The sequence below is a fragment of the Pelobates fuscus genome, chromosome 7 (assembly GCF_036172605.1).
Source record: "Pelobates fuscus isolate aPelFus1 chromosome 7, aPelFus1.pri, whole genome shotgun sequence".
NCBI lineage: Eukaryota > Metazoa > Chordata > Amphibia > Anura > Pelobatidae > Pelobates > Pelobates fuscus.
In genome coordinates, this window is record NC_086323.1 from 38,096,886 (window position 1) to 38,117,170 (window position 20,285).

General features: G+C 41.0%; 1 protein-coding gene across 1 annotated transcript in view; it reads right to left on the bottom strand.

Moving 5' to 3' along the window:
* PIGK (phosphatidylinositol glycan anchor biosynthesis class K) overlaps window positions 1–20,285 on the bottom strand; it is a 123,854-nt gene that overhangs the window by 21,748 nt on the left and 81,821 nt on the right. Inside the window, exon 10 of the mRNA XM_063427945.1 lies at window positions 15,563–15,638. Within this exon, the coding sequence (XP_063284015.1) occupies window positions 15,563–15,638 (76 nt within the window). The remainder of the gene's footprint in view (window positions 1–15,562; window positions 15,639–20,285) is intronic.

A 20,285-nucleotide genomic window follows, 5' to 3' on the forward strand; every position in this document is an offset into this window, starting at 1 on the left:
CCACCTTTACAGATGGACGATTACCCTCCGCTGAGGCTTGTTTCAGGGTGACAGGAAATACGCCTTTAAAAGCTTCTCTGCAACAAATGTGTCTGTGTAATAACAAGGTCAGGGGGACAAACACCAGAATGCAGAGATTGTCACAAGGGGCCTTTTAAATAAGTGTCAATCATTTCCCTGGACATCTAATGAAGAATCTCAAAACAGACATTGTGCAGTGACTTTCCCAGATAATGGGCCTGTTAAAGCAGACAACAAGCTTTCAGAGCGACATTCTCAAACCTTTCAGAGCCGTTTGGAAATTTCATTTAAATAGCTGTTGGCTCCTGGTAATTTTGACACATGTATTTTAGTCATTTGAATGCTTCGTTAAAGTGATTTCTCAGTGGGAGTTCTATCTGGGCTGTCTTATTCCATTTTTAGTTAATTTCTTTTTTCTTAAAGCGGCACTGTCATGCCGAACTTACCTTTCCTTGATCTCTTCCTCTTCTCCCCCTCTCTCAGGATCTGTTATTCTTTTCTTCCTGTCTTCTTTAGTTTTCTTTAAAATCATAAGACAAAGTAGGGACTCTTTGCCTTATGGAGGATTCCTCCGCTTGACCAGCTCTGACCAGCGGAGGAGCAAAGTGTGCTTCATTTCCGCTGGTCAGAGCAATTTTCCCATAATCCTTACCTTTCCTCTGTGTTCCCGCGATGCTTCCTGTCATTTTAGACGAAACTGCCGAATTGCATCCTAACAGAATGAGAAGAGTTTCTCCATTGGTGTTAGGATGCAATTCGGTACTTTGTTCGGATCGGAATTTCATTCTAATGAATGAAACTCCGATCCTATTCATTGCCGCGGTTGCATCTTGCAGCCGCTTAGTAGATAACTCCCTAATTCCCACTGTATCAGGGAGCTATCTACTAAAAGGCTGAAAGACCTAAATTGGTCTTTCAGCCACATTTACTAATACCAAGTAAAAATTACTTAGTAAATAATATGCCCCTACTCGCTATACCGCGAGTAGGGGCATGTCTAGTAAGCAGCCTGTGGCTGCTCACTGTAAAAAAAACAAAAAAACGAAAAAACCTTGCGCGGCTGGTGGGGGCCCCCTAAATAACAATATGGGGGGGACCTACTGTCCCTCCCCCCTGGCCCCCACCCCTGAGCGGTGGATGGGGGACCTAAATAAAGATAGGGGGGGGGATCTACTGTCCTCCCCCCAGCCCCCACCCCTGAGCAGTGGGTGGGGGCCCTAAAAAAACAATAAGGGGGGGGACCTACTGTCCTCTCCCCGGGCCCCCACCCCTGAGCAGTGGGTGGGGGCCCTAAATAAAGATAAGGGGGGGGACCTACTGTCCTCCCCCCTGGCACCCAACCCTGAGTGGTGGGTGGGGGCCCTAGATAAGAATGGTGGGGGGGGGGACCTACCGTACTCCCCCCCAGCCCCCACCCCTGAGCGGTGGGTGGGGGCCCTAAAAAAAACAAAAAGGGGGGACCTATTGCCCCCCCTGCCCCCACCCCTGAGCGGCGGGTGGGGGCCCTAAATGAAAATCCCCCCCCAATCAAGGTGACAAGGGGTCCCAAGCCCCTAGTCACCCCTCCCCCCACCCAAATCAAACTATCCCCTACCTAGCCCCCTCACCCTAAAAATAGTGAGGGGGGAATAAAATAACTAACCTGTAAAAAAAAATTAAACTTACTATTTGACGTCTTCTTTTTTCTAAAATCTTCATTTTTCAGACCCAAAAAAGGCCAAATAAAAAGCCATCATACCCGTCGAACTTAAAATAAAATAAACAACCCGAGCGCACAAAAAAAAACTGACGAAAAAGAAAAAACCGAGCGCAAAAAAAAATCCATCTTCACCCCTGGAGGGCTCCGCGCAGACTGAGCTACGCAGGACGGGGGAAGGCTTATAAAGCCTTGCCCCGCCCTGCAATTAGGCTAAGAACACTCTGATTAGTGGGTTTAAGCCAATCAGAGTGCTCTTTGTCATTTTACACAGCGTGGGAAAGTTCTTTGGAATTTTCCCACGCTGTGTAAAATGACAGAGCACTGTGATTGGACAGTAGGTTCCCCCCCTCTTTATTTAGGGCCCCCACCCGCCGCTCAGGGGTGGGGGCCGGGGGGGGACAGTAGGCCCCTCCCACCGCCCAGGGGTGGGGGCCTGGGGGGGAGGACAGTAGGTCCCCCCCTCATTATCTTCATGGCCCCCACCCGCCGCTCAGGAGGGAGCTGCGTGCCGGTAGCTCCTTGCTTGTAACAAACTGGACGAACAAACGAACACTGAAACACAGTGTTTGTTTGTTCGTCTGATTTTTTCTATTCATTCATTCGTCTGTCTGTTGAAAGAATCAATGAATGAATAGATGAAATTCCCGTCCGCATGTCCAAGTGTTTCAATGTGCGGGAATCTCAGTGCTATCTAGTGTGGGCAGATGACGTGTCCCACAGGGACTTCACCTACCCACACAAAGATGGCGGCGCCCTGAATAAAGATGGGGCAGAAAATAAAGATTAATAAATAGGTCATCTGGGGGGCTTAGGGGTATTTGGGGGTGACTAGGGGGTCAATTGGATGTAGTGGAGGCGGGAGGGGGGTTTAAAAAAAAACGGGATTCGGCATGACAGTGCCGTTTTAAGTGAAGGCTAGCGAATGGAGAAAGAGCCATTTTTAACAAAACACATGGATTTAGAATGGTGAAGTTACACAATCTCTGGGACTGTATCAATTTAACTAAAATGTGTTCCCCTTAAGAATCAAATGTTACACTTTGCCATACAATATGATTGCTGAAAACCTCATGCTAAAATAGAAGACCCAAATTATTTTGAAATCCCATGCATTGTGCTGTAGTTGCCTTGGTGCTAGTAATGGCATAGATCCCCCCTCCCCCCCCAAATAAGTAACCAAACCGACAATGTACCTGATGTTCGCTGGGCTCCAGTCACCTCCTCCACTGAGAGCTGGAAGCGACTGGCGGTGCTGGGCTTAGATTATTAACGGAGAGTCCTCAGCTGATGAGTTCAGCCAATAAACTAGAAGCCCAATAGGACTTAGCTCATGAAAGCTAACAGAAGCACTGTGCAGGATCTTCTGGCTCTCAATGGAGGAGGTGACTGGCCGATCCCAGGTAGGTGGTCAAACCATTAGTTAACAGGGGGACACCACAAGATTGCTGGTACCCCTAACCAGTACAACAAAATGTTGTGGTTATGGAGCTCGGAGTGTTGCTTTGCATGAGCGGTAAGTCACAGAACCCCATTCTAAAATGGGCCAAAACAAAAAGGGCTATTGTCTCTATGGGAAAGGGGTATGGAGACCCCCTGGATGTATATTCTGCCTTCTCAGCTGGGGAACATGTGACAGACCAGGAGACACTCTGAAACACTCTGCAACTGTTTGCCAGATTGGGACTGTACTGCAATCTGGTGAATCTATGATCAAGTATCGCTTAGTCCATCGACCAGCAATTAGGGCGCTATTTGGACAATGACAAGCTATTCAGGGTCATATAATGTGTGCAATCAAACCCCAGAGTGGCGCCAGGGTGGGACATTTTAAGGGCCATTGCATTGCCTGGAGGACCCCCTGGTGTGGGAATCTACATTTCTGTGTATAAATAGCCGTGTTGTGTCCAATAAAGGTGCATCCTACACCCCTACATTTAGTCTCGACTAAAATGTGAGGAAAGTTCTAATCACTGTTTTACAGGAGAGACGTTTTCCAGAGTTCTAACTAGGGATCGACCAATTATTAGTCTGGCATATATTATCGGCTCATATTCAGCATTACGGCAAACATGTGTAGCGGTCTATAATGATACCGATACTGCTGGCGGCAGCACCAGCCCTGCACACACTATCTTCAATTCCTCTCTCCAACTCCCGCGAGTCCCTGGTTAGAGAGAAGACCTGCTTGAAACATTAAATAGCGTGTGCTGGGTCCCAGACGCCCCCTCTATAATGTGAAATCCCCTTCAGCTTACATAAAGCCACAAGGAACTGCAATGTCTCTCTCCCTGGGCACAGGTAAAAGGCAGGGATGGGGTAGAATATTGCTACCAGTATCAGCTTTGAGCCCAAAAGACCACGAATAATCTGTATAGGCCCTTAAAAATTAATTTCAGTCGATCCCTAGCTAGAACCAAGGCAGAGATCTATAAAGACTGATGTCAATTTCAGGGAAGAAGTATCCAGAGACCCTCAGTCCAGCTTCGGCTACTGGGTCTAACATGCTCCGGAGTTCTCTGCTAGCAGCAAGGAAACTGACTTAGCAAATGTACTCATACTTAATTTTAAATAAACGATCCTTAAATGCACAGCAAATCATAAAAGCACAATATAATGCACTACTCCTTTGATCTCCAAGGTTATACAGGAGGCGAGAATACCTACATTTTTTCTTTTGGCATTTGCAGCTTAAACCAAACTGCTGCTTTCAACGTAATTATTTAAGTTTGTTTAGAACCTGCTTACACAATGCTAAAAGCACTAACTTTTCTAATCAGCAGTTCTAGGATGCAAGATGAGTCCAATCTCATTGGCTGAATTCATTGGTATAAATCAGAATATTACACACAAGAAAAAGGCTCAAAAACAGGATAAAGCTCATTGCGGGTGTAGTATCTCTTTCACATGCAATTCTTCCATATAATTTTAACACACCCCCTTTTCCCGAGGCATCTATAGATGTAAAGTAATAGTGAAGCTGAATTTTGCAATAGATAAATGAATTAAGATCTGGGTGATTCATTTCCATTATTTCCAAGATAGTATAACGCATGTACTAAGTGATGTTTTGAATTAATATAATCACCAATATTGTCCTTTTCACTCTCTGTACAAAAAAAGCTTCCAAGGATAGGGAGCCATTTGGGTTCATGGCATGGAGTATGGTTTAAAATGCACTTATCTCTTAATGCATGGGCTTTTTTTCTACTAACAGAGATATCAATTTGGAACTGAAAGGTAAGTGCGCAAACAGCAGGCTTTAGATGAACCTTAAATATAACTTAAAAAGTAAGAATTATTTGCTTTGCCGATTAAAAGGTTTGCTAGGCCTTTAAATGTTGTTTTTGGTTTTATTTAAAGGCATACTATAGCTTTTGCAATACAAATGTGTCCTAGTCCTTAAATCCCCAGAGTGACAGCCACTAGCATTTAAATCCTGCAATGTAAACATTGTCGTTCCTGCAGAGTGACAATTTCTGCACTTGCAGGGTTAAAACGAGAAGGACATGGCATCGATTTATCGAGATTTAACCTTTACAGGGACACTATAGTCACCAGAACAACTACAGTTTAATGTTGTGGTTCTGGTGTGTATAATCTGTTCCTGCAGGCATTTTCATGTAAAAACAAAAATCTTTTCAGAGAAAAGACAGTGTTTACATTGCTGCCTAGGGACACCTCCAGTGGCAATCACTCAGACGACCACTAGAGGTGCTGCCTGGGTGTACAGCACTGCATGGAGACGCTTATCTTTCCCCATTTAGATGCACTGATTTAATGCATCGGTATTAGATTATGTTGATTGGCCAGCGCAGCATTTGGCCTGCCCCACCTCCTTGGCAGAGATCATCAGAATTAATGATCTCAGCCAAACCAATGTTCTCCTATGGCAGTCAAGTCCAAAGTCTGGCCCACGTTCCGGTTTAATACGGCCCCACAGGTAATTTGTTAAATCTATATTTTGTGGCCCCCAGTGAATCCCTGAGCACCACTGAGAACATGCAGTCCCGCGGTGTTCAAATATCTAGAGATTCTCTGGATCTTTGAACGCCGTGGGACTGCATGTCCTCAGTCTGCGTTCTCGCAATCTCTTGGATATCGCGGGATCTCATCCACGTCAACGTCGCGGGATCTCGTCGACATTGCAGGATTTGAACCTTCTCCCTGCTGGGACAGAGACAGAATAAAGATAGAAGGGACTGAATAAAGAGAGAAGGGGCTGAATAAAGAGAAGTAATAAAAAAGAGAAGGGACAGAATAGAGAGATCTGAGACAGAATAAAGAGATCTGAGACAGAACAGAGAGATCTGAGACAGAACAGAGAGATCTGAGACAGAATAAAGAGATCTGAGACAGAATAAAGAGATTGGAGACAGAATAGAGAGATTTGAGAAAGAATATGACAGAATATGAAAAATAAGTGACGAAATGAAAAGTATGCAGTTTTTCAATAAACTTTGCATAAAACAGTTAATTTGAATTTAATTTTAATGGTTCAAAGAATGTCAGGCAAAATGGTCGGCCCTCACGCATGTTCACTTCATCAAATCCGGCCCTCTTTGAAAAAAGTTTGGACACCCCTGTCCTATGGGAATGCATTGGAATGGCGGAGATGGTCAATTCTAAAGATCTCAAACAAAAAAGGCTGGTCTGGGGGGGGGGGGAGGTGATGAATCAAAGGTACGTTTTTAATTCTATCCTATCCTGACCCTATGGTGTTCCTTTAATAAAATGCTTTTGATAAAATCATTCCCCCCCTTCCGATGCTGCATCACCGTCAGTCCTCTAAGGCTTTTTTTATTTTACTAAATGGCGAAAAATAAGATTGTTTAAGATTTTCTGAGAGTTTAAGCTACTCTCTCCACAAACTTACCTTTCTCTCCTAATCTATTCTTCTTTTTCTTGTAAATGACAATGTAAGGCCTGCTTTGTCTTATACAAATACATCCCACGTCCTTACACAAAGGTCAGATATGGTTAAGATTGACTTATCTTATAAAGCTTTATGGTATACAGCTTCCCCACGAGATCTTAGAAAATGTCCCCATGAAAAACAACCAAAATACAATATATATATATATATATATATATATATATATATATATATATATATATATATATATATATAGGATGCAGTTGTAGATAGAATGAATTATAAGTATATTGCCTCTTGGTGTCTCCCCTGGATGTCTGGGGAGCTATCCAATATCACCTCCACTCCTGACTGCAGTCTCCACACTAGGAACGATTAGCAGGAGTTTTGGATACCTACTCTGAGTTTTAACTATTTTTCCTACGCTTGACAAACCTTGACAAGAGGCAGAGCTTAAGCAAGCTTCAATTCCTTTGTCGAGTGCCGTTTTTATAGAATACTCACCTCCCAGTCGTGTCCACCCTCTGTCCTCTTGCGATCTATCTCACCTTATCGAGTAAACCATAGCACACCATAATCATTATGCAAAGGAAACTTTTATTAGTATACAATATAGTAAAGAACAGCACAAATAAAATGTATAGTATAAATGTAATAAAATGTATAGTATAAATGTAATAAAAAGAGTTATACAATTGAATAGACATATAAATGCAAGCAAAACAAAGTGTGTTTAAATCATAAACCCATAAATGTTACCTTTAGTACACTGATCAGAGAGTGGAGACCATAGCCCCCAACGTTTCAGCCTGACGCATTTCTCAAGGGGTTCTCAATTTTGTTTCATACCATTCTTCTAAATATACCAACTGAACATGTACTGCTGATATATTTGATTAAAAAGTAGGGACCTCCAGATAATAGTAATGGTAGTGTGCACACTTCCTTAATCAGAGTGTGACATCATTCCGAAACCCGAAAGAACATGTGACATCATCGTGTACACGACGGCCATAAAATTATATACAAATTCCCACAAGCTTACTAAAAGTTAAAGTGCCAACCTAGTAATATATTTGTATCCAAGGCATTTGTACAGCATCCCTCAAGGGTCATTAAAGTACTTAGTGCAATACATAATCACATGACATATTGAGTTAGCAATTGGTATTGAACTAGTGTATATACAAACAAGATATCCCCAAGAATAGACTATACATTCTCTCTTATATTTATTTATACATATTTTACCAGGAAGGATACATTGAGATTTATCTCATTTTCAAGTATGTCCTGGGTTCACATATGCACACACATATATATCTCTTCACTGATCCATAGGTATGCCCCTCCACGTTCCCTCCACTCTGCCCGTGACCACCTCCTGACCGCTGCTCGCACCCGTATGGCCAACTTGCGCATGTAGGGCTTCTCATGGGCGGCTCCTTTCCTATGGAATAGCTTGCCTACTGCTATCAGACTCTCCCCTAGTCTTCAATCCTTTAAGAAGGGCCTTAAAACCCATCTCTTTAGGAAAGCTTATGGCCTCCCAGAGTAACCTCTACCTTACATACCTGTCTCTTGCTCGCTCCTATAGGGCATTGCTTTACTCTCTCCTCCAGCTCTGCTTCACTCCCACCCTATTTGATTGATATTTCCTGTCCTAACGTGTCTTATACTCCACCTCCTATAGACTGTAAGCTCATTTGAGCAGGGGCCTCTTCAACCTATTGTTCCTGTAAGTTTTCTTGTAATTGTCCTATTTATAATTACATCCCCTCTCTCATAATATTGTAAAGCGCTACGGAATCTGTTGGCACTATATAAATGGCAATAATAATAATAATATATACACACACAAATATATACACGCACACACACACACACACGACAATGAGTGTTTTTTTTTTAGGATACAATTCCCATATATTGCATTTATCCATTGCATATATTATCTATTTTTGAAAGAAAGATAATGTATATAATGTATGGGATATCAAAATGTGTGTATAAGGCATCATATATTTATAAATAAAAATAGTTAAACCTCGGAAGTCTGCATTCGACGAGTTAAATGGTTACCAGGGTGCTATCTCAAGCAGCAATATACCCACCAGAAGGAGCGTACACAGACGGATTTTAACTTCAAAAGTGTAAGTATTATTTATTAATAATTACATATCGACGTTTTAGTCCACACAGGGACTTTCATCAGGATGAGTATACATAACACAAATTACAATTTTGTGGGGGGGGGGGGGGGGGGGGGAGAGGGAGGAAGAGAGGATGTACAAACAGGCTAGGTGAAAGTGAAACTGCGGCAAAATGCAAGCGAATTATAAAGTAGTGAAACACATTGCTAGGACAGCCACAGAAACCAGAAATCCAGGACACAAACTGGAAAACTCACAATATAAAAAAAGTAATAGGGTCTCAAGAGGATCAGTAATTACCGATATATATATATATATATATATACATATATATGTGATATGATGCCTTATACACGCATGGTGTGGTAACCCATTCATACTCATTTTCTTTCTAAAATAGTTAAAAGGGACACAATTGGCACCCGGACCACTTTATCTCATTAAAGTTGTCTTGGTGCAGTGCCCCTGTCCCCTTAACTTTGCAACTGTAATTACTGCAGTTATTAATAAATTACAATAATTACCTTGCATGGTTAACTCTACCTCTACTGGCTGTCTACTAGACAGCCACTAGAGGTGCTTCTGAGTCCTTAGCAGACTATCGGTCCACTAAATGACAGTGGATGTCCTCATACTTTCCATAAGGACATTTAGTATCTGCTAAAACCCCATAGGAAAGAATTCTTTTAATGAGAAAAGATAAATTCCATAAATCTATGAATATAAACCGGTGGTTCTGTATCATTGCATAGTATTATTTGAACGAAAACAAGTTGGTCACGGAGCCTAACACAATGTAACATCCACATCACATGTTCAGTGGTATTCACACAGACTACTTGCAAGAAGAAAAGTATTTATTTACAACGAAAAACACATAATAAACAAATAAAAGGAAAACTTCATCTGACTCCAAAAATATTGAAAATGAATTCACGCAGTGCAAACTCAACAACATAAAATGGTACAGTCAAACGATGCAGATCGTTAGGACTTTATTACTCTGGAACATATTGCTCTGACATTTCTAATGGAAAAGGTTATGTGCAAGCTTTTGTTTCATATCTGGCTTGGGGAGGGAGCAGTCAGTGAAGCTCCTCTTTACCTATTCTGTACGGAACACCGAACTGTTCCAGTGCTTGTTGTTTAGAGTGAATCGACTGGTTGCCTCTACCTCTGTTTAATTCATTTATGCTCAGAGTCTGGCGTGAGCGCTGAATGTACAATGCAGCATTTGCAGACAGCTTAGTGATTTCATAGTAACAAACCTGCGGGGAACCAGCAGGTTACAGCTCGCTAGTATACCCCCAAAATGTCAAGGATAAGGCAGACAAAAAAAAAAGCACATAAAATAAATTAATAAAAAAATTGAATTTTGTTTAGATTAAAAATACTATATGTTCAGTACCAATGCATATTTTTTGAAATGTATTTTAAAATCACATATGGTTTCCTGTTTAGCATCTTTACCCGTACGCTTCCAAACACTTTTAGTTTAAACAATTAAAATAAAAAAAATTATAATATTTATTTGAAACAATGTATATGCATAGTTGGCAGAAACATAACAAAACCCCAATTTTGTGTACACATAGCTTTTCAGACCAACTAAATTCACACAATTTTTAGATTTCATTTAGGGGTATACCCTTCATAGAAATTTTTGGTGAAGGAGATGTTTTTGACAAAGGTTTTCATCTTCCAATATTTCACACAGTCTCTGAAATGGAAGAATCAAGGCAAAATCCTATTGTTCTCACATACAGTAAATGTGACAAATATAGAGACATACTAATGGTCTAATAGCATGCTTATAGGTACCGATCGTGCCAGGTCTTTTTTCAGGCAACGCCATCTTAAAGGGACACTATAGTCACCAGAATAAACTACAGCTTTTATTCTGGTGAGTAGAATCATTACCTTCAGGCTTTTTACTGTAAACACTCTTTTCAGAAAAAATACAGTGTTTACATTACAGCCAGGGACATTTTAGCCACGAGGCAAACAAGGCGGGCGGCATTTTCCAGGGGGCGGCAAAAAAAGCCGCCCCCAAATGCACAGGGCAAATGCCTTGTTAGCCTTGCAGCTAACTGACATGCCGGTCGGGCTGCTGGGCTGGTTGCAGGGCGGGTGAGCGGTGCTGGCTGGCGAGGGAGAGCTCCCCCTGAGCTGTCTGCTCAGCTCCCTCGCGCGCCGCAGAGTGAGGCTGGGAGCCGGAATATGACGTCATATTCCGGCTCCCAGCCTCACTCTGCGGGCGGCACGCGAGGGAGCTGAGCAGACAGCTCAGAGGAAGTGCTCCCTCGCCAGCCAGCGCCGCCCGCCCTGCAACCACTGGACCCTGGGGGAGAGGGAGAACCCCCCCCCCCCCCCCACATTCCCAAAGGTAAGGAGGCTGGGGGGGGGGTTAAATAAAAAAAAATGTGTTAATGTGAGTGTCTGTTAGTGTGTGTCTTTGCCTGTTAGTGTGAGTGTGTCTCTGTGTGTGTGTGTTTGCCTGTTAGTGTGATTGGATCAGGCCACCACTTCTGATGTCAGCAGGTAGCTTGCTGTTCTGAGGCAAACAGCATGCAGAGCTACAGCTTCAGGCTTGATTGCAAGTAAGATTTTACTATATTTAGGGAGGCATGAGGGGGTCAGGGGGGCTAGAGGGTGATTTGAAAACTATAGGGTCAGGAATACATGTTTGTGTTCCTGACCCTGTAGTGTTCCTTTAAACACTATACTGCTCCACACACCTAAAACACTTTAGCCTACTGAAATGCTGTATGTATGTAGTGTGATCACTTTTTAAAGTACAGATTTCAATAAAAATAATTAGTGGTTAGTGGGGCTTTAACCCCTTAAGGACCAAACTTCTGGAATAAAACGGAATCATGACATGTCACACATGTCATGTGTCCTTAAGGGGTTAAGGACAAAATTTAGTTCTGCAAAATACATGACAGTGAAAACATTCATATACATTTCTGAAAGTTAAAGGGTTAAAGAGACAGTATAAGCACCAAAAGAAGTTTAGCTTAAGGGAGTGGTTTCGGTCTATGGAGCATGACCCTGAAGTCTAACTGCTCAGTACTCTGCTATTTAGGAGTTAAATCACCTTGTTAATGTAGCCCTAGCCACACCTCCCAGCATGTGACTCACACAGTCTTCCTACGCATTTCCTGTAAAAAGAGATCTAATGACTTCCATTGTTGCACATTGTGTTTAATTTAGAATTTCTTAGCTACTCTGTTAATAGCATGCTAGATTCTGCAGCCTAAGATGTGATTAAAGTTCAATTAACAGAGCAGGAGATACACTTATAATGCAAACACATAGAGATTAAAAATAAAAAATTTCATGTAGGCTCTGAGAGTCATGTTATGACAGCGTAGATTCTCTTGATTATTCAGCTTTGCCATTTCCCCCAAAATGTTTTTGGAATAGTATACTTGAAGAAGAGCTTGTCATGATGTCATGGACTATCATTGGTCCTTACGGGAACACTCCATCATTACAAATAAAATTAAACATTGATGTGCATGTGCAGCAATTGCTACGTTGAGCCAGCAGTGCTTCACGTAGCTCCCTCCCTCCCGCGCCGTCTCTCTGCATGACGCGGTCACTTCCTCCCTCTGCCTGGAGACACTGAACTTTAATCATAGAGATGCATTAATTCAATGCATCTCTATGAGGAGGTGCTGATTGGCCAAGCTGGCGTTTGGCTCCGCCCCTGTCCCGTTTCCTTGCCAAACTCCGCCAACCCAATGCTTTCCCTATTCTGATGATGTCAGCCAAGGAGATGGATCGGGGGCAGGGCTAGCACCGACAGACCCGTGCGGCGCTGAAAATAAGGTGAGTTTATTACCTTTTAAGGGGATAAAAAGGGCAGCCAAGACACCTAAATGGTGTATTTAACATTATATGGTCAGGAACAGATGTTTGTGTTCCAGACCCTATAGTGTTCCTTTAATTCTAGAATGTAAAAATTCCATCTCGATCCTATTCACCTCGTTATTTGTAGGACATTTCATACATTACCATAGTACAGTTCTTTGCAGTATGTTCGTACTACATAAATATCACAAAGTGTCCAATCTCTTCTCTAACATGTATTTAATGCTGTATCTGCATGTGATTCTATTTCCTCTTGGCTCACCTGTCCACATCATTTCTCATGCCCTCAAGTCAGTATCCATATCTTTGGTAACACCGCGCACTGCAGCTGCGGTTTCGTGCATAATCTGTAGAACATCTAATTGCATTATATGCATAATATGCATTGCAAAATTCCCTAGAAAAATTAATAAAAAGTCCTGGAATCAAGTCTAGAAACAAAACTAAATGTTACTTTTTTTTTGTGATTTTCTTTCATTAAAAAATAAATGAAATGTTATCTTCGAGCACCAACTGGCACTCTGGTCAGTAAACAGTCCTTTCTGCAAAAAATCCCATGGATCAGCCAAGGGTATTTTGAAGAATCTTCAATGATAATTAATATCCAAAGGGCATTCGATGCTATTGTAACTCCTGACGGCTTCCATTCTCTCTGCTAATCAACCGGGATCCGGCAGCCTTAGGACACGAGTGGAGTTAATTAACCTAATTCACCAACAGTAGCTTACATTCAGTAAAGAACTGCACACAACACATGAATAAAACATTCACCAAATGCTTTCCAAGCAGCGGAGAGTCTGTCTCTCTTAGACGGCATCCAGCTAAATATATAGGATCACTTACCGTAGTGCTAGGAATAATCCTTGAACTACAATTCTCATTATCCTCAGAAAAAACCCTGCAGTCCTGAGCTGTTGAGCCATAAGTGGATAAAAGCTAGCTCTTACAGTTCTTGCAAAACTATAAATCACGTGATATTTTTCCAGCTTTAAAGAGTCATTGTTCTGCAGCAGTTGGGGTGCTCTCTTTAGCCCCCTCCACAACCTACACAAACCTTATAATAACCAATATTCCATGGTCCTGTGACTATATAACAGTCGATCTGCTGTTAAATTACAAATACCACAGTTATCGGTCTTTTAGTCTGAAAGCAGCTTGAGAACTACGGGGTGAGTATGTTTTAAGGGAGTGACGACTGCCCACTGGCATGCTTGTACTTTTTGGCAAAATATCAGCTTCTGCTGGGACACAAATTGTACGACAACAATTCATGTCCCTGTGTGCGTTCTGCTGAGCCGGTGCCATATTTATACCAGTTATTGGATACACTATGGTGGTCCTATATATCAAGTCACATTTCTTCTGGCTTCCTCTGCCCGCTGCTGGCATGGTCGCCGAGCTGACATTGTGCAGATTTTAAATCAGCTTTTTGTAATGTGATAGCAGCTCAGAGTTATGTAGAGGATGTGGGCCCAATAAATCAGAAAAATGGCTGGACTACAGACTAGGCCAATCTGTCCAGTACACTCAGTGATTTGAGATTGCACTAAAAGGCTATTTATGTTTTTATACACCATCTTTATTTTTACTGCAACAAACACAATTTATTTAGCAAAGCCTTATGCAGTTGACACTATAGATCATATGAGTTTATGGTTGATAATTCTTGGTTTGGCTTGTTAGAACCAAGCTGATGTCACTGCCTTAGAACTGGGAAACCCAAGTCCGAATCAGATCAGACATCTTATCGCTGGGTGTCCTGTCCTGGATCTTTATCCCTGGACATGACACCTAATTATATATATATATATATATATATATATATATATATATATATATATATATATATATATATATATATATATATATATATTATACCTACCTAAAACCCTTGTAGGTTATAATAACTTTATAGTAGAACGTTCTGATGTTCAGGGGTAGACAAGAAGAAATATAGAAGACAAAATAATTGCTATCAGTGGTATCAGTAAGCCAGAACTGGTACAGCTACTGGAATGAGTTATTATTCTAACCTGGATTATTATAGAATTCATACTGGTAATCCAGAAAATAATTTAGAATTCATACTGGTAATCTAGACAAGGAATCATAACACAGGTCAGATTTCTCGAATGTGGGAAATTCTCCATAATACGGGAATAGTATTTTCGATCATAACTCTGGAAATCGTATAGGTACTTTGAATCTGGATTATAGAAGATACTGAATAGGTAACCCGGTCTGGATTCCGGCACATTACTAGCACCGACAAAAGTATCAGAGAGCATCTAGCATGAAACCACAGATTCAAATAGGATCAGAATGCATCCATGCTATTATTATTATTCTTCATATAGCGCCAACATTTCCACGCAGTGTTTTACAATCATGGAATGACAAGTAGCTGACATACAAAATATTAACAGAGACAAGTAGTGAAGAAGGTCCTGCGTAACCAAGCTTACAATCTGAGTAACAACAAGATTAACAAGGTGTTTTTCAGGGTGATCAGATTAAGATAGGGTCCAGTAAGTAATCACCATTTACACTGCCACAAGGAACATGTAAGTGATCTAGCTGAGCTCTGTAAAATGCATTGTTATCTTGTATCTCTAACCATACAGTCAGCAGGTTCACATCAATGAATAACTTTACTTTTCCTTTGCCTAGAGGTTATTACTCACTAATGAATCTGAAGGATGCTGTCCCCAGTAAAGTCATTTCTGCACCTTCTCAGAAACCCAAACTAAGACTCACAAAGGATAGTAGCTATTAGAAATGCATAGACACGAGCGCAGTGTAAACAAGAGGGTCTGGCTTGATGCTTTGCAATCTGTATATCAGTCCATATCAAAAAAGTGCATAAACATCAAATCCAGGTATCTAATAACTACGTACTATTTACATTGTCACACTTCGAAGGCAGCTTTACTATACCTGGTGTATAATTTCCGATACAGGAAGCTGGTTTGCATACGTTACTGCGCCCATCACGGCATCATCGGCAGAAAACCTGAAATAAAACAACAACAAATCAACGATTTATCTGAAACATTACTAAGGACAAGTTTAGCTCATTTTATCTGCAGTGTGTGAAGGACTTTTCTTTTTCCAGGTAAAAGGAATTAGAAAAAAAGCCACCCCCCCCCCCTCTCCCCTGTAGTCAGAGGGGAAAAAAGCCAGAGTAATAACTCACTGCTCATTATTTCCACCACGTTTGTATTCATATATTTTTTTCCATAAACCCTGGAACGGGATATGAATTGGCCTTCAAGTCCAGGTAAACTCAGTTATTCATAAAGACCCATTTTTCATGGTAGCATGTAGCAAGTCACATCATTTGTTTTCCATGAGTTTACAAGTACTATATTTAGTTTCTTAGAGAATTTGCCCTATCTATGTCCCTTTCTGGAAGACAGCACCGAATGTTGCCCAACTGTGTTGACGTTCTGCAACATGCAGTGAATTAATCGGGAACACATGTTTTTTTGTTTAGTTAGCTCACAGCTGGAGATCTTGGAGAGAAACAATAAAAAAGGAAACTGCCCTGTATCAGAACATGGTATCTTTACTATAGATACCAACCTGCATGTTTTCAATTCATGAAAGCAAAATATACTTAATCCATTGTACGTTTGTCTAGTAAAGAGTTAACAAGGCACTGCCTACTCCATCATTTACACCAGGGGTTGTCAACCTTTTAATACCTACTGCCCACTTTTCTATCTTTGTTGATGGTAAAATTTCCTTACAGCCCACCAGTGCTGCAGTAACTAATTTTATAGCACAAGTGCAATTTTTATTTATATTTTCTATAAATTCGTTTTTTTTTCTTTTTAATATGTGTGTCTGTGAGGTGCTGTGTATGTGAAGGGTGCTCTGTGTTTGTGTGTAAAGGGTGTAGTGTGTGTAAAGGGTGCTGTATGGGTGTGAGAGAGATGCTGTGTGTGTGTGAAGGGGCAGTGCGTGTGTGTGAAGGGGGCAGTGTGTGTGTGTGTGTGTGTGTGTGTAGGGTGCATAGGGTCGTTGCTGTATATAGGTGGGTGAGATGTGAAACTCTATCTTAATGTCTCCCCCTTCTTCTTACCTTTTACCAGTGAAGGTGTACATAATGCTGCAAGCCCTGGTGGTATTCCCCATTCGTTGTAATGTGTCTTGGGTAGATATTTTAGATGTGCATGTATAGTTTCAGGAGTGTATGTATGGGGCACAGATGACAAGCAGAAAGTTTGACCTGAAACCTCAAAATTAAAAAGAAGATAAGCATCACACCAATAACCCTGAGCAATTCAGTAATACAACTCAGTGGAAATGTGATGCAAATGTATAACAGACTAGCATCAAGAATAGAGTCTAAATAATTCTAATGTGACTTACTTTAAAAAAATTTATGTTTTGCTCTGTAAATTGAACTCTAATTACATACAGGATTCTCCTGCAGAGTCTAGCAAGCTATTAACAGAGCAGGAGAGAAAGAAATTCTAAATTAAACAGAATTTGCAACAACTGAAGTGTAAACATTAGATCTCACTTTACAGGAAGTGTTTAGGAAGACTGTGTAAGTCACATGCAAGGAGGTGTGCCTAGGGCTAAAGATAAAGTTATTTTGGCGACTATAGTGTCCCTTCAAGATTTAAAGTATCAATAATGGAGGGAAGCATGGCAAGCAGTAAAACGTAAGTGAACTGCGGCAACAGAAAAGCAAAAAATTGACGTTCAGGGGGACAGTATTTTGCACATAATCTGTGTAGGTTATCCCGCTATGTTATCAGTTTTATCAACAGGATTCATTAAATACTGATCTCTGTTCCTTTGAAGTTGGCAGTAATCTCCTCGGCATAAACAGAAACCGTATATCCTTCCCTGACATTACTTATCGGTATAAAATTAATAAGAGGGGAAAAAAAGAACACAGTGTAAATGAGCAAAGTGCCATCTTTGTTATTTTGATGTGGTCCTGTGTTTCCACATACATACCAATGGTTGCTCGTTCTATTAATACAATAAAGCTAAAAGAAGAAATGGGAACAGTGGGGAGTCTTAGCATTTCTTCCATCTAAAAATGCAATTTTCCCAAACCAAATGGTGCATGGACTAAATTTCAATTTTACTCTTATAAAAGCAAGATGGAAATAATTATATCAAACTAAAGACACAGCAGATGAAATGAAAATGCTGATGTCTACCAGTTCCGCAATCACGCTTGGACCTCAAATGGCAGACAATTTTAAGAACAAAAACCATATACGGCACATAGCACGCTAGAGGGAACATACAAGGTTTCACACAGAGTTCAGAAAATCTGTAGCAAGGTGTAATCAGTTTATCAGGGCTTCATGACCATTCCGTGTGAAACTGAGAACAAAAATGATCACCGACAAGTTTTAAGTGACCACCTCTGGCCACACAGAAACAATCCATATCATCACATGTGGAAATGAGACAAGTGTTACCGAGAATTACTATTCCTATATTGCTAGACAGTCAGTATATAAGACCAAGATATAGGCATTAATAAAATATAAATGTACAACAAAGCTTACATTTTATAAAAGGAAGTGCAGGACTACTGAAGTGGTCACTAGATCACTGTGGACAGGAAGGCTACTACTAACAGAATATACTGCAGATTGGAAGTGCAACACTACTTTAGAGATGACGTGCAATACTACTAAATACAGAAGATACAGGGCCACTGCGTACCAGAAATCTACTACAAACAAAATATACTGAGCTACGGTGGAGAGGACATGCAAGGCTACGGCGGAGAGGGCGTGCAAGGCTATGGCGGTGAGGATGTGCACATTTGCGGCAGAGTGGACGTGCGCAAGGCTGCGGCAGAGTGGACGTGCGCAAGGCTGCGGCAGAGTGGACGTGCGCGGCTACTGCAGAGAGAGTAGACGTGCGCGGCTACTGCAGAGAGAGTAGACGTGCGCGGCTACTGCAGAGAGAGTAGACGTGCAAGGCTACTGCAGAGAGAGTAGACGTGCAAGGCTACTGCAGAGAGAGTAGACGTGCAAGGCTACTGCAGAGAGAGTAGACGTGCAAGGCTACTGCAGAGAGAGTAGACGTGCAAGGCTACTGCAGAGAGAGTAGACGTGCAAGGCTACTGCAGAGAGAGTAGACGTGCAAGGCTACTGCAGAGAGAGTAGACGTGCAAGGCTTCTGCAGAGAGAGTAGATGTGCAAGGCTACTGCAGAGAGAGTAGACGTGCAAGGCTTCTGCAGAGAGAGTAGACGTGCAAGGCTTCTGCAGAGAGAGTAGACGTGCAAGGCTACTGCAGAGATAATGTGCAAGACTACTGCAAACAGGACATGTAGTGCTACATGAGCATTTTTTTCTTGTGCACCTTAAAGCAAGTTTAAAAACATTTTATGGGGTGCTAAGTTTAGAAATCATTGACATAGAAGGAAAGTGAGGCTAAACCTCCAGTAGTTACTTTAATCTTATGATGAATGTCTGGCTGAGTAAAGCCCCGGGGAAGAAAGGACAGACACAGACTAATTGGAGGACAGCAGAGAGCAGATCAGATATAAAACACATTGAGCTGTCACGGTGCTTCAGTTACAGCAGCTATTTGCAAATTATAATGCAGAAAAAAAAAATTAATAATAATACCGGCACACTATAGGAATGAATGATCAAATGCATGTGTAATTGCATACTTATTGTGGAGAAAGACGCTGCATATTAATTCATGTATTACTCATTTTAAATGAAAAATAATGTGCATGTTAAGAAGCCCATCAAAACATCATAAATGGAGACAATTTCACTACAAATACAAGATATTGCTGGATATGCAAATGACTAATTGCATTAAGCACCTAGGAGGTTGATTGATTTCTACATTACGAGGAAGCAATGTTACTCTGCGCCTTGTCAATAGATCATTAAAATTACAATAAAAAGGGGAAATCAGTCCCTTTTACATTTCCTGCTGTTTCTGTACCCGGAGCTGTCCATTTGTATTTTGTTTTCCTACACATACTCCAAATCATTCCAGATTTATTCAAATGGTTTTAGCAGCTGCCAGAAAGACCATCCTTCACACTTTCTAATTTACAAACCGGTTTTATTTACAATGTCAACGTGGAAGACCTCCCCTGCTTTAATTTAAATGTTTTGCTTTTTTGTTTGTTTTTTTTTCCTTGTAGATTTTACTTGAAACCGAATATAATACAATGCTATGTAATAGAATTATTGCTCTGAATATTTGTTGGCTATACAATAATATTGTTTTAGTTAATTTTACTTTTTTCCCTAAACGCAACATTCTATATAGGGTGTTTGGACCTGAAACCGCAACACCCGCCATATTGTTCTATATTATTTAGAAAAATAAAATGTATTGGGATACAAAATAAAAAAGAGCTAGAATATATGGGGCATTATGACTAAACTGTGACCCTCACTGAGTCAACAACTGTCTTGACATAACCAAAATTGTTGGCAACATTCTTTAACCTTGGTATTCACTTAACTTTAGTAAATTGGTTTCCAATTAACCAAAACTCACTGTTTGACAACAATTTATATTCCTGTTTTAGAGAAATAATTTGTTAGTATATCCTGCAAGTCAATATGAAAACATGCTATTTGTTGCTGGTCACAGCTAATGTGACGCAGTAATCAACCTTCCATAACTGTTGTCAAATCA